Below are 21,951 nucleotides of genomic sequence, written 5' to 3'. Positions count from 1 at the left end.
GCCCAACACCTGATCCGCTCCGCAGCGCGGCAGCAGCGAGGAGCCGAAGATGGGGTTTCCCCTTTGCCTTTACCCCATCTTCGGCTCCTCGTTGCTTCCGCGCTGCGGAGCAGATCAGCTGTTGGGCGGCTGAAGGAACCTTCCCTTGGTCTTCCCCGCCGCCCACACGCAAACTCCACCATCTGCGCATGTGCGGCCATGAAAAAAATGGCGCGCATGCGTAGATGGTGTTTTTTACTTCCGCACCACTATAACGCGGAAATCGATTAGCGCGGGAGGTCTTGGAACGTAACCCCCGCGCTAATCGAGAGATCACTGTATACTGGTTTTGACTTTTAAATGCCTACATGGCATGGGGCTGGGTCATTAGAGGGACTGCTTACATCTGCTCATCCCATCAGATCTGGCAGGAAGTATGCTACATATGCTAGGAAGCTACACATGACAGGACTCAGGAGGTGAGCTTTTTCCTACCATGGTGCCGACTTTATGGAATACCCCCCACCCCCCTCCAGTGAAGTTAGCTACATCCTTGTTGGTTTTCCAGAAATCCCTCAAAACCTAGTTATGCCATTAGACTTTGGGATCCTAGGATACCAGCAAAATACTGAGTTGGCTTCGTGGTGGTTAACATTTGGTGGTCAACAGTTTTTTTTTTTGGGGGGGGGGGGGGGGGGGGTTTGGTGTATCATTGTTTTATTATGTGTTGCCCAGAATTGCTTTTTTGCAACATGGGCAGCTATTGTATATAAATTTATGAATGAATGACTGAATGAACGAACTGCCTCAGGTCATTGTGTGAAGTAGATGGCCATTTAAATCTTGTGAATAAATAGTTACATAAATATTCCTGGTTTGGAAATGATATACTATAGTGCCACAATGGCAAAGGTGTGGCACACAGAGCCCTTTCTATGGGCACACAAATTGTCACCCTAGTCCAACTGGGCATGTGAGGGGGAATCACTTGCGTATTGCATTATGGATGTGTGACAAAAAGGTTAACCATCACTGCTATAGTGCAAGAGATAACTCGGAAAGAAAACAGTAATTTTTCTGATTTTGAAAATACAAATTGGTTTTTGAAAATACAATTTTCAGCCATTATATTCCCAACTATTTGTAGTCAGCACAACAGAATCCTTTTCAACGAGTATAGTTTCTTTGGCTTTTCAATATTCCCACACAACAGTGCAATTAAACAGTCCTTTAATATTGGTACATTTGAAAGTCAAATCTCAATGCATAAGAGGAGCATGGAGACTACAGTTCTGGAAGTTTTCTCCCAGTCTGGACACCAGGAGGACACAGAAGAGAAACATGCAATCACAAAACAATGATCAAACTCTAAATACATGGGGAGGTTTGGTCCAAAAACAAAAACAACAAAAAACATTTAAACATAATTAATCCAATTACTGCAAACACAGCTTCTCTGAGTAAAGTTAGATATTGCATTTGTAGTGTAGGTTGTGCTTTCCCTTCAGCGAACCAGTGGGGCCTGCTTGAGCGAAATCAGCACTGAGCGCATGCGGGACACGTCTTTCGCCTGCTTGCTCGACTTGGGGTTAAAGTCACAGAGCCGAGCCACACGTTCCCACTCGGTGCCAGGAGAGGAGTCATCAACATCATTCACAAAGACTTCTTCAGCTGCCCTGGAAATAATGCAACACCATGTTTCATTTCAACGAAATAGAGGACTCCCTCCCATTTCCCCATAAGTTGCTTCCTAATTATTTGTAAAACCATCATCACCATCACTCCAAGTAGGGTAAAATTTCCAACCCTCCCTTTTTAGACCTACAAATTATGGAAGGGGCAATAATCAAGACCCCGGTGAACAGAGTGGTGCTAAGTCAAATGTCGGAGTATATGTGTGCTTGGTTTAACAGAGAACGGTAATCTCAACCTTATATAGTGTACAAGGCTGTGGAGAGAATCAACTGTACAGATGCATAACCTGAGTCTGTTTAATGTGCAACTTTGACAATTGGCACAGAATCTCATTACCTACACACTGAATTCTTCATACAGTATAAATTAGAAGATCCTCAATACAATGGCAGAGCATGTGTAATCCATGCAGAAGGTTCCAGGTACAATCCCAAGCACTTCCATACCGGGCAAAAAAAAAAAGATTCCAATCTGAAACTTCGGAGAGCTATTAGGAGTCAGATCTGATGAAGGATCACCATTTGATTCTATATAAGGCCATTGCCAATGATCCTACAGATACCAGTAGAAGTATCTACTTCTACTGGTATCCATAGGTATGCTAAGTATGGTATTTAGTTGCCTTCTTAGTAGTTATTTTCAATTTTTACAAACTATAATATGAAAATGGAACACTATTTTCAATGCTGTGGAGAGATAGCAGAAATTAGCATGAAAGAAAAGAAGTCATAGCCGTTATGCTTGAAAATGCTATGAACCTAAAGGCTGGAGCAAGGAAGACTGAAGGAGAAAAGCCAAGGAGAGATCTGCTTCTTCATTTCATCTGCACTTGTGTGCACATTTTGTGCTTAGTGACATCGCAATTATTGTCCCTTCAATACTAACATTCTGCTAGGGAAATTATTTTCTGGAAGCAGACCGTGAGCTCTGAACATAAGCAAATGCAATAAAGCAGACCTACTTATGGGGAAGGGAAAAGGAAAAAACTATTCCCACAGAGTATGGGGCGGAGAGGGGGAAGCAATGAGATGAACTTATGAAGTTCAGCACTGATCACAAGTATGGTTGTATTTTACAAGCACCACTGATGACAAGGGTCACTACAACACTGCTATTTCATGGGACAAGACACTTAAAGGGCAGTGAAGAGTTTACTTAACTGTTCTAGGCTGTAGCAAGGATGGTTTATGTTTGTGCTTTAAAGATGAAGAGAAACAAAAAGGAGAGTTTAAGTCAGATATAGAAAAATGAAAATGAGCATAATGCAGATGGCAAGTAAAGCTGGGTAGACATGCACTTTGCAGCACTATCAACATTCAGGAACAGGTGCCTCCAAAATTACTTTTACAGCAGCTGCACTACAGGCATTCTTCTCCCCCCACCCAAACCAATTACAGGAAATAGCCTTTCTGCCTGAACTTTGACTGCAAAAACCAAAGGCAGACCACCACCTGTAAGTCCAGCATTTCACAAGTCAAAGGGATTCCTAAGTCATCTGCCGAACCTTTATAGCATTGGAGAAAAGTTTCGGTACTAAATTCAGAATAGAAACAGGCATGAAATACCCATCGGCCTTCTCAAGTACTGCCATGCAACTCTTCCGGATTACACAACGAATCTGAAAATATTGTAGGCAATTAAGGATATATAAATCATGGCAAGGCCCAGCTCCCAAAGCAGTTTGATCACTATTTCTTTTTCCTAATTCTTGACATACTCCATTTAACTACAAACTTGCTGTATATAGACGAGGAACAGCGACTTCCCCATCTCCTGAACTTGCCATTAATGGGGTTTTCAAGCAGGAAGAAGGAAAAAATGTGTTGCAAATAGCTCATGCCTCTTTCTCTTTGGTTCTTGTTGAAAGACAATTACTCTAGCAACACATGTATCATAGTATTCTGCCCTGTCCATCTGGACTAGCCCCAGTGAACATAAATATCACAATTCTAGCATGTGCATTGAAAGAAGACATTTGATTCTGAACAACAAACATCCAGAAATAGATAAGAATACTTTTTATTTAAAATTTTCAGAGAATAGAACTGGAATATGAACAGAAAAACACTTATTCTGTAACAAGAGTTATTTTTACATAGGTAAATTTTACCTACAATTACTAAAGCTAAATTCTTTAGCAATATTTTATGACTCTGAATGATTCTTCCCAGTCTATATTTTATAGGGAAGTTATATAAAACTACTAAATCTTTCTTCCCATTTTTTTTCTTTTTCTTGTTAACCACTGCAGTAGTTTTACACCTAGGCTCAGCTACAAAGGAGCTGCTTAAATAGCTTTTATTATTTTATATGCTTGGGTAACATAATCCTGAATAGCCAAATATGCAAAAAGTACAGGAGAAAAGTACTCAACTGTGAGAAAACAACTGTTTTCAGTTATTAAGTATCAAGTATCACCTAACAAAATTCAACTCTGCCTGCTAAGTAGTTTAAATTTCAATATAGAATGAAATTACAAAATTAAAGAAACCGAATACTGATTTGAAAAAATTCAGTTTACTATTCAATTATTTCACCTATTCTAGCATTATCTATCAATTTTAACTGTTATTTCAGATATACACTCTACTGCCGTGATGGTGAACCTATGGCACGCGTGAAGGAGAGAGCCCTTTCTGTGGGCATGCACACTGTTGCCAGCTGCTCTTCTGGTTTCCGGCACACACATGCTCACTGGCCAGTTGGTTTTCATGGATGCCGGAGCACCAGAAAACACCCTGAAAACAGCCCCAAACCTGGCCATTTCCGGGCCTTTTTTCAGGCTGTTTTCAGGTCATTCTTTGAGCCATCCTGTGGGCTGTTTTTTTCAACTCCAAAATGGCCCGGAAAACAGCCTGGGAAATGACCCTAAAAACGCCCACATGTACGCAACATGCATGCATGTTCCATTCTGGACACTCAGTGCCAAAAAGTTCGCCATCACTGCTCTACTGCAGATCTCAAACCAAACTGAATTATCTGAAGTCGCCTGCATTTTCTACATAGTGATAAGACTTTTAGTACTATATTCAAAATGCAACAAATGACAACAAAACTATGGAATCTCTTTCCTTAACATTAGGAAATTGTTCTTCCCTACAATTTTATTTGAAATTTCTCCCATTCTTTGATTACAATTACCTAAATAATTCAGTGATTATATGGCCAAAAGTCCATTGACATTCTTTGGATACTATTGTCTACTTTTACTGCAATATAATATAGAAATTGTCCATTCCTGCCCCCACCCCCAAAGTCAGATGCCTTCTTCCTATTTTGCTGTCTAACAAGGTATAGGGGTACTTTGATCACAATAACTCTCAAAAGATTAAAAATGTTAAGCAAAACAGATGGATCAGAATATAACCAGTAGTTAGGCAACATACACATAACCGATCACGTCATTGAAGGGTTGTTTGTAGAAAGCTTCATCTGCCACCCTAGATGGCAAGTAGTCCACAGAAGAGGCAAGCAGACAGAAGACAAAGAGAAAAGAATAAGCAAAAGGAAACATAGCCAAGTAGAATTAAATTTCAAGTTATTAGCATGCAGATTAATCTGACCCTAGAAATTCTTAGAAATTGTAAGTGAAGGGGAGAAAAACATGTAAGAAATATGTGTGAAGAAACAGATAAGAAACAACTTAGTTCAATTAAGGTAAGTTAGTCCCTTTCAGACAATCAAACATCCTGATTGCTCTCTGTAGATCTTTAGGCACTGTTTTGCGCAATAAAATTTCAAACTAGGGGTATCTTGGTAAATAAACTAAGTTATAAGTAACAGCTAACAAAGGCCACTTAAGATGCCATAGCTTTTTTTTAAAAATGCTTTGGTTTATGCTTTGAAAGGGGAAACCTGCTCTACAGAGCAAGCATTTTTAAACCTTTGAATCAGCAAGTGGCTATATAGTAAAGAGGACATTCCACCTGTCATCTCTGCAATTCATTTTTATCACAAAGCTCAGGAACTATGGTAGAAAAAGACTAAGAAGCAACTGTGATTTCTTGACTGAAAACCACAGTAACTACTAAAGAAAAACAATCCTATTTACTGAACTGGCTATAAAGGGAACTATCAAAACACAGCAACATTTTCAACTGCTTCATTCAGAAATATCAAATACTGATTACAAATTTTTTTTAATTCCTGTTATTCAGTTTTTATAGACTATGCAAGAGATCAATTAATCAGGTATGTGTGTGTATGTAACACATACATACAAATATACACAAATTATATAACCGTAACTATGTCTCTTTTTCTCTACCTTACACACAGATTATAACATACAGAATCACACATACACAGTCATTTAGACTTTGCAAAAGGGTTGAGATTGTCTTTATTATTACAACAACAACAAAAGAGTTGTTCAATGGTACTAGCCAAGTCATAGTAATTCCTACTTTACATCTATACAAAAAATACATCTATCAAAAAAAAAAAGAAGAAGAGGATTTGGGAATGAGAAAATCGTTATCCTAAGAGTAACGGATTCCTGAAAATTTCTCAGAGAGGCTATGGTTTGCCAGTTATAATTAGCATAGAGACATTATCATGTTAGCAAAAATATTAATAAAAAGATATGCAAAAATCCGGTAACTGATCTTTAACTGTATCATTTACCTGTTATTTGCTTTCGTTTTCTGTAGCTGCTCATCTTGTCTTGCATACCACTCCTCCAATTCCTTTATTGCTTTTTCCTTCCATTCTGCTTCTTGCTTTCGAGAGTTTGCATCTTTAAAAAATATACACACAGCACAAAGGCTGGAATCAATTTCAAGATTAATTAACAGTACAAATATATTAATTCCTTTCTGAAAGGTAGCAAAAAGTGAAACCAGATCTACTACATCAACCAAATTCATGACCTGAAGTAACTCTACAATAATAATAAAGTCGTTGATCGCATATCCCAGTTTCCTAAGACTTTTTTTCTAAAAAAAAATTGGTTCTATTTTTGAAATATTAATGACTAGTTCTTTTAAAAATTAAATAGGACAATGAATGCTATGCGAACTAATCAGCATGTTAGGGAGGAAAAAAACCACACAAATGGATTATTTCTAGAATTTGTGATTATTTGGCAAGAACGGCTAATATGTATGTACGTAACATATTTTTGCTGATAATGAAAAGGAAGGGAGACTAGTATAGATCTACGTCAAGCTATTTTGCTCTCATCAGCTAGCCATACCCTTACCAGGATTTGAACCTCAGCAGTCTGCCTTAAGGCAGATTTAACCTCTAGAGTACAGGTCCTTCTCTCAGCTTGTACCAGCGAAGAGTTATATGGGGTTTTTTCCTGCCGAATCACCCTGGTGTGTGTGTATGTATGTCTACATGAATGTACACACACACACAAATATGCATAAATAAATACATATAGTTACATATATATACTGTGCTTTAACATTGTGCCCTATCTTCTGGGCTTGAACAATACTCTCCTCTCTACCTACTAGGGAGACTTAGTTAAAATGGAATCAACATGCATTCAAGGGAGATAGCAAATGCCTTGCCTATGGTTTGCAATCCAAGGATAACTGACAATATTGCTGCTCCAACAATCCTTACTCAGATGAAATTAAAGTTCCCATTAATAATTATGTGATGGGGAAAATTAGATTCTTACCAAGTTCTTCTAGACGCTCACGCTGCTCTTCTCTCCATTTGCGAATGCTCTCTGGTTCTGTCTGCAGACGATCAGCATGAGAAATAGCAGCATAGCAGTCTGTAGGACCGTTGCTCTCCTGATCCAAACAAAGAGGCAGCTACTTTTATAATTGAATAAAAATAAAGTTCTAATGCATGATTAGCTTTGCTGTATGAAGAGTAAGAAAAAAATGTAAGAAGAGGCAAATGGCTCAACAATGACAAGATATTTTGAAAGATTGGGTAATATATATGGTAACTTCCATGGTAAATGAAGCATTAAGTGGGAGATGAGCAGGGTTTTCAGCCTTTTTTTAAAAAGTACTCTTTCGCTGCCAGCTTAAATTGTGAAAATGCAAGAAAACCTAATTTTTTGCTAGGAAAATTGGGGAAAGGGCAACACTAATAATAGTATTTTGCTAAAGAAATAACTCCTAGTCATCTTTGGGGGGGGGGGGGAAGAGTGATAATTATCTGTCACAAAAGAGCACTGACAAGTATCCCCTGAACTTCATTAATATCATGACGACCCTCAAAGAGAGGGACAAATAATAAAAGGATATGCATATATGATAATCAAGGTACCATGTCAGTTTTTTAACTGATTTGTCCTCCTAATCTGTTTCTCCCTCCCCCTCAGCATAGTTCTAGCATAACTCCTTCATCCCGGGGAAACAGTAACGGAAACTTTTAGGAATTCTTACATCCACATAACTTCTTACTCTTGTAACTATGCCAAGATTCAAAGCTAACAGGGAATAAGTTGTTGAGATGCAGATGAAGGAAAACTGGGAGAAACTCTTCTGTTCTTCCAAGAATACTAACTAGACGGCTTTTTAAATTTTAGAAATCAGTTGAAAACTCCAGAATCATGTGGGTTTAATGTTGAAGTGCCAGACCAGGAGACAAAACTCATTGTCAAGTTCAGTTCAATCAGTGGTGACCATTTTTACAATAGAATTTCATTTACCTGGTAGATATCGCCATTCGTCACTCCATCAATTGCTTCTGAGGAAGAAGAAATGGTCTACATTAACTTTCTTAGCAACAGAATCTTTCTTTAAGTAACATTTAAAAGTATGTAAGAAAATAAACTAAAGAATGAGGCTTTATTTAGTTATACAGTAGGTAACCAGCTTCACCCTCTCAACAAGAAATTGAGAGACTATATAAACTAAGAATAAAGACTACAGGAAGCTCAGGTTTCAAAGTTCTTCTTCAACTATTTAATTGGTGAAGCATAGTTTTTCAATCTACCTCTTCCCTTTGTAATATATTTTATAATAGCACTAGCAATAGCATTTAGACTTGTATACAGCTTTACAGTGCTTTACAGCCTTCTCTTAGAGGTTTACAGTCAGCATATTCCCCCCAAAATATGGGTCCTCATTTTACCCACCTCGGAAGGATGGAAGGCTGAGTCAACCTTGAGCCAGTGAAAACCGAACAGCCAAATTGCAGGCAGCCATCAATCAGCAGAAGTAGCCTGCAGTACTACACTATAGCCACTGTACCACCTCAGCTTAAAAGATACCAGTTTCAAGGTAAAAGTTTCAAAGCCGCTCTTACAATAATTTCAAAACATTTGAAATGCTATAGTACTCATTCCACAAGAAATAAATAATTCACTGAAAAGTAATTTCAATGATTACAAATTGATTATAACAAAAGTAAAGTATAAACTCTATTAGATTGGGAAAATTAAGAACTACATTCCCTTTTGGAGAAATCATAAATACAGAAAGCATTTTAAAAGTGATTCTGTCAACTGGCTTGAGAATCCAACAGTAAAATGAAGCTTTAAGATGGCTCAAAATAATTAACTCCTGACATTTTGGGGTTTTTATCTTAATCTTTTTAATTTAAATTGTTTTTAATGGTTATGCATTTCATTATATATGCCTCCCAGGTCACTATGTGAAATGGACAATTATACAAATGTGGTCAATAATACAAATAATGTATAAACGTACCATATTTTTCAGAGTATATGATGTACCTTAGTTTTGGGGGAGGAAAACAAGGAATAAAGGCTTCTATCTCCCAGCAATTTGCCTTCCAGCAAACAGCACAGATGATATACACCGTTTACTGTGTATTTATGTGCATGTGTGTATGACCCACAAAAATAGTAAAGAATTGGAGAAATGTACATTATGGCAGCACCTTGTCTTACAAACTTAATTGGTTCTGGGAGGAGGTTCGTAAGGTGAAAGGTTCGTAAGACAAAACAATGTTTCCCATAGGAATCAATGGAAAACCGATTAATGTGTGCAAGCCCAAAATTTACCCCTTTTTCAAGCTGAAGCGCCAGTTTTTGTGCTGATGGGATTCCCCTGAAGCGCCCCTCTATGGGAAACCCCACCTCGGACTTCTGTGTTTTTGCGATGGTGCGATTTTGCTGAGGCTTCCCTCGCTGGGAAACCCCATCTCCAGACTTCCGTTGCCAGCGGAGCGCCTGTTTTTGCGATCCTGGGATTCCCCTCCTGGGATTTCCCTACAGCATCGCAAAAACGCGGAAGTCAGGAGGTGGGGTTTCCCATGGAAGGCAGCTTCAGGGGAATCCCACCAGCGCAAAAACTGGCGCTTCACTTGCAACGGAAGTCTGGAGGTGGGGCATCCCAGCAGCGGTGGTGGGTTCATAAGGCGAGAAAAAATTTCGTAAGAAGAGGCAAAAAAAATCCGAACCCCAGGTTCATATCTCGAAAAGTTCATATTACGAGGGGTTCGTATGACAAGGTACCACTGTATATTAATGCCAGAAAGTTTTCTTAAGTGTAGTCACTATCTCCTCCCCATTATTTAAATAGATCTACTCCAAAAATGCTGCCCATGCCCACCCAATCACCCACTCACTGCTTTTCTCGCCACTCTTTTCCTGGTGGGGGCTGAGCGGGCCATGAGATGGGCGTCTTACTGGAGTTTAACAGCTCCGTGCTGTCTGTCAGCTGGTCTCTTTAGGGGAAAAACGTTTGCAAAATACAGAAACTTTTATCCTGAGGGCAAGCAATTAACAACTTCTCACAGCGAGAAGAGTTTCTGTATTTTGCAAGCTTTTTTTTAAGACGCCCATCTCGTGGTGGGGCGCAGTTTTGGGGTGACAGGTTGGGTGGATGGAGCAATATGGGGGCTCTTAGGGAGGCAGAAAGAAAGAAAGGAAGAAAGGAAGGAGGGAGGGAAGGGAAGAGAGGGAAGTAGGAAAGAAAAAGGAAAGAAAGAAAAAAAGAAATAAACATGGTAGGAAGGAAGGAAGACAGACAGAAAAAGAAAGGAGGAAGGGAAGAAAGAAAGGGAAGGAAGGAAGGAAAAGATGATAAGAAATAGAACAGAAAGAAAGACGGAAGAGATGGTAGGAACGAAGGAAGACAGAAAGAGCGAGCGAGCAAGCAAGCAAGCAAGCAAGAAAGAAAGAAAGAAAGAAAGAAAGAAAGAAAGAAAGAAAGAAAGATTTATGACCATAATTGAGTCTAATATTTGGTTACTAAGCAAGTGTTGTTAAGAGAGTTTCACCACATTTTACGAGTTGGCCATGCTCACCCAGTCATCTGACCACCAAGCCATGCCCACCTGAGGAAGTGGGGTTGTTAGGATGAATCTGTAGCACCAAGGGGACAGTGGACTGAAAGTTTGGGAACCACTAAGCTAGACTGTTTGCCAAATAAAATACTGAAATATAGAAGAGCTATGACTGAAGCATTTTAATGTGTTTGCCAAGAACTAAATGAGATGGGAAATATATTAAACTCCAATATGAAGATTAGCTGGGTTCATGCAGGGTAGGCCCTATGAAAATCACAAGTGTTTTTTTAATATATTTTATTTTCTATGTCTTCCCTTAATTTTCCAGGGTAAGGAGAAAATTAGATTTGTTTTCTTCTGTCAGAATACAGCAATTTAATTTCTCATTAGGTTTTTAAAGTTGTACTACCTTATTTATAAAATTCATAAGAATCCAGTTTAGAATTAATGTTTTATTGAGATTATGTTTTATTAATATTAAGAGTTTTTAAATTTTTGTCCATAATAATTAACTAATATTGTGAGATTTGAGTCATACAAATCAAAAGGCTAAATATCTAAAGAGATGAGGGGGGGAAATCCAGTATACTAGTTTTTTTTTAAAGGAATTGTGTACGTGCACATTCCATCCTTTGGCAGATTAGATATCTGTAGTCACATTTCTTCCTGTTATCTCTGAACAGAAAATAGTGGTTACCAGGAACAGAGCACATCAGGCCCTGAAACCAATTTAAAACCATGTTTTCAGATCCCAAATTTTTCTATAGGATGCTGAAATCAGCAACATGTAAGAGAAACAAAGTGTTTGTGTGGGTATTTGCATTATTAAGAAAAGATGGGAAACACTGAAACTGGATCATATCACAGTTAAATAACAGAATATTTTTAACTGCAAGTATCTAGTTGAGCTCCATGGTCAGAAAGGATATTTTAAATTATTATTATATGAAATAAATTCAATTCAACAGAACAGTATCTGGAACAATTTAAGAGTCTTTGTTTAATTTTTGTGAAAAATAAAAAGTTTAACTTGTCAATAGTTTTTAGGACTGCTGTCTTAATATACTCCTATTTTATCTGGGACATTGCTATTAATTATTCTTACTACAGCATACATTTAGTATTAAGCTTGGACCAGACAGGTCCATGACATGCAAACAGACATTGTTTCATGCTTTCAGATTCCAATTGCTTGTTATTTCCATGTATAATCTCTAAATCTACACCAAAGCAGACAGAGATATGAATGAACTGAAGCAAACAAAATTGTGCTAATGGATATCATATTATTGAGCACACAATTGTAACCCTCACTGTGGTTATTTTCTGTTTCTTGGTTTATTCATAATTCATGACTACCATGCTCATGGATCGTTTCTTATAATGCTAAACAGCTTTATGTACTGTATGCATTAAAAATAGCTCTGGTAGTAAATAAACTTAACATTTGCATTCTATTAAACATTCTATTCCATTAAACATTCTCAGAAGCAAAGAATAATCTGATAATAGGATGGGAAGCACTATCTACAATTAAAAAGAAAACAGAGCACAAAGCTGATAAGTACTATAATTTATCTACACGGGGAAGTAGAAACCCATTTCCTTCAAATATCATTCCTAAAAACAGCATTTATTCGAAGCATACACACTCTTGCCTCTTGAGGGGAGTGGGGAAATAAAGGATAAATATTTTTTAAAGAGAATCACATTCCAGGGGGAAACCTAATTAGTTCCAAGTGGTGAAATAAACATTTTATTAGATATGGAAATCTAATCAATGCTGCTAAATATAGCCACTGTCTCTAAATACACTGTCATTCTAGCAAATAGTAATAACAATTTATGTTTCAGCTGTTGAGACAATCAAGTTTTATAAAATATGAGTTGCACTGCTCTTCTGTTCTTTCCAAACAATGGAATGTTGGAAAGAAACTGTATGCAGGGATTTGAGACAGACTACAAGTATGCCATAAAAAGGAATAAATCAATGTTTGTAAGGAGGAAGAATTCTATAAAAGAAAGGCAGGGTTTGAAAAAGAGGAGGCAAGTTAAAAATTCCAGAAGTCCACTAATGCATGTCTATGAGAGGGGTATTAAAATGTTACTACAGTTAAGCATTAGCAGTAATATAAAAAATAAGTATAATGAATATGGTGGTAACTTTTAATTGTTATGACACAAAAAGCTTGTACTCAGATGACACACTGATTACAGTAATAAAATATGAAATGTTTGTATAAAAGAAAATAAAAATCTTTTAAAAAAGAAAAAAAATGTTACTACAGCAACTAGATTCTGAGCTCATCTTCTCCCTGTTCATATGACCCAGGACACAGATATGATTAATGGTTGGGAAAATATCAGAAGCCATCATCTACATGGTTTCCCATTTTTAATTCTTTTAATTTTCTATCATTTCACCCAACATTGATTGTAATGACCTGCATAGTCCCTCAGCTCAAATCCCAAAGACAAGCTATAGCCGCGAGTATGCTGCTCTGCTCAGCCCCAAAGTAATGTCTCCTTGCATTAATCACAGAGCTGCAACCAATGTGCTCAGAATACCACAGCAGGCCATTAAATGAATATATCATATTTTTATTAGGTCCAAAAATGTAGACCAGTATTCCTTAAACAAACCTAACTCTAAATCCACATAAAATATATCCCATAGAACATGAACATTGTTTGTAATAAATCCAATCTATTTTTTCACAAAAGCATACTATATTTCATAAGCTATGAAATTATCCTTCAACATGTATGTAGAATGTGACTGTGTATGTAAACAAACACGATAGTTCAGCCATTAAGATGCTGGACTTGTTGACTGGAAAGCTGCAGCCCAGGTTTGAACCCTGAACTTCACACAATGGGGTGAGCTCCCATCCTCGTACCAGCTCCTGCGAATCTAACAGTCAAATTATGCAAATATGAGTAAATAAATAGGTACACTTCCGTGGGAAAGTAATAGTGTTCTGTGAAATTATGGTGACCACATAACTGTAGATATGTCTTCTGACAGTGCTGATTCAACAGCCTTGTCATGGAGACCAGCGCTGCCTCCTATAGGCAGCAAAAATTAACAGAATAAAATCTGCAGCGACTCCTTTATCTTTTTTACTGTACCTATAGCAAGATCAAAGCCCTTCTGATGGCAAGTTCAAATCTGGCATTTGTTCTCATTCTTCTTATAGTGACCATCAAAACAACCTAACATACTGAAATGAGAAGTCTCTTTTAGCTAGATATTCTACCTTCCTCTGCAAAGTTGACAAAACCATTTTTAAACAAAATTAACATTACAGATAGTTCTCAACATATAGCTATCACTCACTGACCACTTGAATTACACAGCCCCAACCCCAGCTACATTTGAAATTCTGACAGCCAACCTCCCCAAGGTTACATCATCACATTCTGGGCGCTTGTTAATTGGTTTGTCCTTATGGCTGAATGCAGTATCCCAGGGTCGTGTGACTGCAATTTTTGGCAGTTTTTCTGGCTTCTAATGGTTTTGGTTGAAAAAGCACATTGGATAAAATAGATTCATTCAATGACCAGCACAAAAAATGCTGTAAAATCAGGTATGGCCATGTGGTGACCTGCTTAACTACCATAATTCATGGCTCAATTATGGTCATAGGTCAAGGAGTACCTGTGGTAATTTTATACTAATGATCAAGATTATACATATTAGATCTAAAAAGCTTCATGCTTTTAATTTTATGATGCAGAGATTTTGAAACATAAAGGAACTAGGTGGTTAAGGCACCAGTCTAGGAATCAGGAAATCATGAGTTCTAGTCCTGCCTTAAACACTAGCTTGGGCCAGTCACTTTCTTTTAGCCCTAGGGAGGCAGCAATGATGCGCCACTTCTGAAAAACCATGCCCAAGAAACTACAGGGAGTCTTCAAGAATCAGATAAAATTGAACAGAGTGGAGGGGGTTAAAACCAGATGTTTTATTTGGCCATTTCATCATTCTCCTAGCATTGTACTTTAGTCCCAAAGACACATAAAAATTCTCTGCATTGGCAGACGATAATGTTGTACAACCACTAAATGGTTATCCGCAGCCACTGGAACTTTGGGTTTCCAGCGTGCGCATGTATACTGGCCAGTTGGTCTTCACATGTGCTGGAGCACCGGGAACCCGGACATCAGCTGCACCTGGTTTTTGTTTTCAGGCGCATGCATGCACACTGATCAGCTAGTGTTCAGGTTTCCAGCACTCCGGCACCTGCACGCATTCTGGTTTGGGTACTCTGTATCGAAAAGGTTAAACCATCACTGTAATAAGAGATCAAACTATAGGGAAAAATGCAATCTGTGTTCTCAAGCTGAAATCATTCAAATCCAGAACAGATCTGTTTCTATAATTCATTTTGTGCTAATCAAATATACAGTGAATGAGAATCATGTTTAAGAGGGAGGGGAAAGGGAAACAATTAGTTTTTCTTTGAGTTATAAAATCAGAAGTGCTTAGCTGAAATGTACCACAAAGGAGGCATTGACCTGTCTTGATTAGGGGCAAAACAATATGTTTATAAAAGATTAAAACCCTTTTTTTTGCGGGCAATAAACAAAAAGGATTTGCTGATTAAAACATATTAAACATGGAAAGAAGGGAATGCTTATATAATCCTAAACGGAAAAATGGTAAATGTTTGTAACTGCTATAAAGATCAGAAGCCACTACTTTAATTTTCTTTTTTCCTCTTTATTTCTATCCTTTTTGTCCAAAACCTATAGTCTATAACAAATCTAATATAAAACATCCAAGTTAATGGTTGTGATGGTACCCCTTTAATGTTTAATAGATATTTTGGATTTATTATGTTGTTTAAACTAAGAACTACCAAAGGAAATGGTGAATGAGAGGAGGTGCTATACTTAAAAGTTTCTTGCTAAGTATATAGCATGAAAAGACACGTAAGCAGCTTAGAATAGAAGCTGACAAGACCTACTTTCATAATGTCATTTTCCTAAACGGACTTTATGTTTAAATAAATTATATTCTACCCAGTTCAGACTCCATACAACTATTTTAAAAAAATAACCATAAAATAAAAACAAATATTTTAACAGCTGTATAGCTATAGGTTGTTTTTTTTAAGGAACAATATAGCATATGAGGATTAGGCACATATTGCTGATCTTAATTGCCTTATGCTCTTTTAAAGGGACAGCTCTCTGTTGCTTTGTGGAAAAATAGGAATACTGTATACTGTAGCGGGCATATGTAAGATTTCAGGGACAGCAAATTCCACAAGGAAGGAGGCTGCTACTGAAAAAGACAGGTTTCAGGGCCATTTGGTCTTGAGGTGTTGAGGAGGAACCCAGAGCAATCCTTCATAGAATATAAAAATAGGATAGAGGAGGCAGGCCCATCCAGAATTACAACGGTTCGGTCTTAAGAAGGAATTGTAAGTAACGACCAGCCTCTTGAATGCTATCTGGAAACAAATACAAATATTAGGCCTCCATAGGAACCACAATTATTGGGGGGAGGAGCACCCCAAGAACCCGAAGTGAATTATGAGGCAGAAAGAAGAGGTGTGGGAAAAAATACGAAGCGCGAGGGTAGATTCCTTAAGACTAGAAAAATTACTAAACGATTAAAAAGGGAAGTTTGAATTCAGTTCCAAGGCCAGTTTTCTTTACCGTGGCTCATTTTTATTTGCCATTCGACGCTGGATTCGCCCTATAACCTATTAAGCGAGGCGAGGCAATTCGCCTCAGGCAGCAAACTCTCCACTAGACTCTCTCTCTCGTGAGGAAAGAAAAAAGAAAGAAAAAGCCGCCTAGAGCCACAAAGAGCGTGTCGGCCTAAGGGCTGCAACGGCTTCAAAAGTTACACGAACTGGCTGTGGTGGGGGAGGGTTTTTGTGTTGGGGGTGGGGGTTTCATGGGGTGGGACGAGGTCGTGCCTGAAATACGCACGGTATTTTTTTTCCAGAGCAAGCTTTTTTGGAGGGAGGGGCTGCCCAGTATTACAAGGCGTCTTCATACGTTCGCTTATGCCAGGGGTCTCCAACCTCGGCAAGTTTAAGACTTGTGGACTTCAACTCCCAGAATTCCTCAGCTCAGTAAAGCTGAGCTGAGGGATTCTGGGAGTTAAAGTCCACAAGTAGCAATGGGTAGCAGGAGCTCTAACCATTGGACCATTCTAACCTCTCACCCCTCTCGAGAGCTATCGAACGTCTAGATTAGGTCGCGGGGGGGGGTGGAGAGGAGCTCGACCGCAAAGCTTCCATTTCTCTCCCCCCCCCCGTGGACCGTTCACACGCGCGCCGCTTGTAACGTGACCGACTCCAGCTTCTCCCCTCCCCGCCCTCGCTTCCCGCACGTGCCGCTTACCCCCACCGAGCGTCGCCGCCCTCGGCAGCCCTTTTTTTCTAACCTGCAGTCAGCGAGTCTTGGCCTTGCATGCCGACGGGCACCTCGCCATTTTCCAGGATGCCATAGCCCTCGTCGTTCTCGATGCCCGCGATTTCATTCTCCTGCTGGGCCAGGAAGGCGGCGGCGGGGTCTTCCTCGCCGCCGACCCCCAGGGTCCCGTTTCCTGCCGCCGGCTGAGGGGCGCCGAAGAGATCGAACTCGGCCATGGAGCGCAGAGGATTCGGGAAGGAGGAGCCAACCGAAGCGACTGTCCCAAGGGACAAGCGGTCCTCCCAAAAGAAAAAAAGCACTAACCCGCCGGAGGCAACCGTTTAACGGCTAGCGAGTAGTATTTCCGGCTTCCTGCAGCTAATCGTCTAGCAGTCAGCAGCCTTTTTCTCCTTTCCTTCCTCTACCCGCCCACCCCATCCCGGGAAAGCTCTTAGAGTGATGGCCCAAATCCACCAATCAACCGAGAGGAGAGAAAACTACAAGCCAATTAGTGTGGCCAGAAGGCGGGATTCTGCACACGTGACCTCTACTCATTCGTCGCGTTCTGAGGGGGAGGGATCTGCTCCCGGGCGGGACTGTCTGTCTGTCTGTCTGTCTCACACACACACATTCTCCCCCCCCATAAGCCAGGGGGACTTCAACTCCCAGAATTCCCCAGCCAGCTTTGAGAGAGCTTTGCTGAATGGGGAATTCTGGGAGTTGAAGTCCCCCAGGCTAAAAATTGCCAAGGTTGGAGACCCCTGGTCTATGGTACATGCAATAAAAGGAGGAGCGCCAGAGTTCGCTCGAGAAGGAAATGCTCTTCTACCCACCTTTCTCTTTAAAACTACTGGCGCTTAAATCACTAAACAATTGTGACTTTGCTGTCACTTTGGTGTAACAGAAAGAACGAGTACTATTACTACAAGGAGAAGGGTTCTTATCCTCTCTGGCCAATCATGTCAGTCTATTACAGACAATTAGTTGTAAAATTACAACTAAAGTATCTAAAATCACATACAATACCTCTGTAGCAGTAACTTGGCGTATTAAGGGTCTGGCGGATCTTATACGTTTTCTGTGTAACTTAGTCACACAGCTCTATAATAAATGTAGGTTCATCATCACTAAATGTGTATGCAGATTCTCAGTCATCCAATCATGGATGTCCCAAATGGGCTTTTACAAGAGACAACTGGACTTTCTGGTTTTTCTTTGAAGATGTTTCACTTCTCATCCAAGAAGCGACAAAGCAGAGCTGAAGAAGGTTCTTGGATAAGAAGCTAAACATCATAAAAGAAAAACCAGAAGGTCCAGTTGCCCAAAGAACTTTTGAGATCTAGCCAGTTTATTTTTCATGACGATCAGAAACTTTAAACTTTATTTTTTGCAACAGGACTTAGGCACTTCAAATACTACAAAATCCCTAGAGATATTACTTGTAAAGCTTATTCTAATGAAAAGGTCCATATAGAGGAGCTTAGAACTGTTTTCTAGTTCTCCGCAATACAGGTCGAAACTTGGTGATGTCAAAATATTAGAAAGTTGCCTTTGTATTCAGATACTGTACATGCTTGTTTTGCTTTGCATTGATTTAGAAAGCCCTTTATTTGTTCTGAATCCATTTGTTACTGTAGGAATCACTTGTATAGTTTTTAAAGTTAAAACTTATCAACTTATCTTCCTAGAGCAGGAAAGTCTTCCCTTTTAGTGCAAATTGATATAGTAAGCCATGTATAGCAAAACATCTGCTTTTTAAGTTGGATATCAAGGTAGGTGATAGTTCTTGGTCTTTTCTGGGCTTGGAAGCTAAACAACTTTGGATACATTAAGTTTTTTTTAAAAAATTATTTTTTTATTTTGTCCAATACACAATGAGGGTTTTAGTGGGTATATATCTATATACACATAGTAAAATACATGATGAAGGTTATAGAGGAGATACTCATAGTAAAACATATCTAAGAAAGAATAGAAAAGAAGATATAATAATAGAACATATCAATGAAAGAATAGAAGAAGAGATATAGGAATAGAAGAAAGTTATAGGAGATATAGGAGAGCAATAGTACAGGGGACGGAAGGTACTCTAGTGCACTTGTACTCTCCCCTTACTGACCTCTTAGGAATCTGGATAGGTCAACTGTAGATAATCTAAGGGTAAAGTGTTGGGGGTTTGGGGATGACACTATGGAGTCCGGTAATGAGTTCCACGCTTCGACAACTCGGTTACTAAGTCATATTTTTACAGTCAAGTTTGGAGCAGTTAATATTAAGTTTAAATCTGTTGTGTGCTCTTGTGTTGTTGTGGTTGAAGCTGAAGTAGTCGCCGACAGGCAGGACGTTGCAGCATATGATCTTGTGGGCAATACTTAGATCTTGTTTAAGGCGTCTTAGTTCTAAACTTTCTAGGCCCAGGATTGAAAGTCTAGTCTCGTAGGGTATTGAATGGGAAACTATTAGGGAATCCCAGGGCTATAGGCTAGACTGGAAAGCTGAAGAAAGCTGATAGATATTGCCATTACTATAACCTCCCCCTCCCAGCAGATGCCAATACTGAATATCACACTGGCTAGCCTTTCTTAGGATCTTCCTTCAATTGTCCTTTCATTATAGTATATTTATCCCCTATCTGTTATAAAACAGTCACTTTCTATATTATTGTACACCAACAGGTATTAAAAGCATAGAAAAGGTTTAAAAAATGGCCATTCTTTTTGTAGTGTAATCCTAGAAGATTAATAACATTTGGGAGTACAGCTCAGAATATCTTCTTAACAAGTTCTTGTAACAAATTTTCATTTCCTCTTTCTTCAAAGCTTCATTCTCCACTCTATTATCTAGAAATCATTGAGCAATCATTAGAGGAATGAGAGCAGTTTCCTTTTTTTTTTTTAAGATCACAGAGGTCAATGCAGGACTATCTTGGACAGTCACAAAGCTAGAATTGTTCAACATACTAAGCCACAAATTAGTTAACAAACTTTTATGGTTTTATGGTCCAGTATGAATTACAACCCCCTCCCCCCCAATGGGGTGATTCAATTAATAGTGTTATTTAAACACACACATTCTGTGTCCTACATTAAAATGCAGTTTTCTCTACTTTGATCTTTCACACTAAGCTGCATTTTTTAAAAAGTGATTTTGGAAGGAAAAGGAAAGGAAAGGACCATTTGTCTTACATAACTTTATTATTATTATTTTTTATTATTATTATTATTATTATTATTATTATTATTATTATTATTATTATTATTTATTAGATTTGTATGCCGCCCCTCTCCGAGGACTTGGAGCGGCTCACAACAAGAAAAAACAATACAATGAATACAAATCCAATATTTAAAAACAGTTTTAAAAAGTTTACACAAGGAATTTGGTGAAAAGTAATTTATACTCTTTACATATATTTATTGATTTACAAACTTCTTTGTCTCCTCTGCTATTACTGAGGACCAACTAAATTCTACTGTCGAATAACAATTATTTTACTGCAACAATAGCAACAGCTTTAATTCCAAGTTCCTTTTGAAAAGATGGCTCCTCTACTCTCCACATCCTCTTTGTGGAAGACAATTACTATGAACCAATTGTTTTCCTTTCTTTGCTTGAAAAGGCAATGTTTGCAGGAAAACAGATAGCCAAATAAAGAAAATTGACTCAGATTTTACTGTTATTTAAAAATATTGCATATATTTTGTAACAAAATACTGCATGTACTGTATTTTATAACAAAGAACTGAGCCGGGCATAACCTAGGATGAAAAAATGAATAACTTTTAAATGCTGTTGAATTCAGCTCCCAGGATTTCTTAATCAGGGGCAATGTTGGTTTGGACACTGGAAACTGCATAGCTCAGGGGTCCTCAAACTTGGTAACTTTAAGACCTGTGGACTTCAACTCCCACAATTTTCTGGGAGAATACTGGGGGTTGAAGTCCACAAGTCTTAGTTGCCAAGTTTCCAAACCTCTGGCATAGCTCAACAATATCTGAACAGCAAAATGTTTCCCACTGTTGTTGGTTTTTATTATTTTTATAAACAGCTTTGCTAACTGGGTAGAAGAACCACTAACATTACATTCATCTTTTAAATCCTTTTAGGAAAAGAGAAGGTGGTCATTTTTATTTCCATACAGATCATAGGAGTCTTATACTTTGAGAATATGTAAATGTAGATGACAACACCTTAGAAGTTAACTATTATTGCTATGCCGCTTTGAACCTGTCACAAAATAGTGAGGAATGTTTATGGACTTTAGAAGTTGCCCCTGCAACAATTCCAAAATCTTAAGATTCTTCCCTTTGAGAAGCATAAAAATGTGCTCGCGTTACTACTGGGCAATTTCATATAGTCAGGTTTTTACATGAACTATGCAATGCATCGCTTACTAGGCTGCAGTTGTAAGTCAAGCGAGAAGCCTGGTCTCTTATGTCTGAACAAGTTAGTATCTAATTTTTTTATCCACTGTTTTAAAATATGTTTAAACATTTAACTTAAAAACCACAGAACGAACCACGTTAACTACTATATTAGTATTGCATATGATCTCTACTTGATTATTTGGTGCCTCTAACCCTGGATAAGTGCCATATCCCCCTCCTATATTCTCATCCTAATTATATCACGTACATGATAAAGGGACAAAAGGAAGTGTCCATCTATGTATCTGTAAACTGCATTTCAGTCATTCTTTATTGCTACAGATTTTGGTTTCACAAA

General features: G+C 38.4%; 1 protein-coding gene across 1 annotated transcript; it reads right to left on the bottom strand.

The window, feature by feature from the left end:
* Nucleotides 1-1,192: 1,192 nt before the first annotated feature.
* On the bottom strand, nucleotides 1,193-17,702 carry CLTA (clathrin light chain A). The gene is made up of 5 exons (XM_070742291.1): nucleotides 17,258-17,702; nucleotides 8,300-8,337; nucleotides 7,310-7,427; nucleotides 6,301-6,412; nucleotides 1,193-1,655 (listed from the first exon to the last, which is right to left on the bottom strand). The coding sequence occupies exons 1-5, from the start codon at nucleotides 17,460-17,462 to the stop codon at nucleotides 1,484-1,486; spliced, it is 645 nt and encodes a 214-aa protein (XP_070598392.1). The 5' UTR covers nucleotides 17,463-17,702; the 3' UTR covers nucleotides 1,193-1,483.
* Nucleotides 17,703-21,951: the final 4,249 nt, after the last annotated feature.

The sequence above is a fragment of the Erythrolamprus reginae genome, chromosome 2, assembly GCF_031021105.1.
Source record: "Erythrolamprus reginae isolate rEryReg1 chromosome 2, rEryReg1.hap1, whole genome shotgun sequence".
Lineage (NCBI taxonomy): Eukaryota > Metazoa > Chordata > Lepidosauria > Squamata > Dipsadidae > Erythrolamprus > Erythrolamprus reginae.
This window is presented reverse-complemented; position numbering and strand designations above follow the sequence as displayed.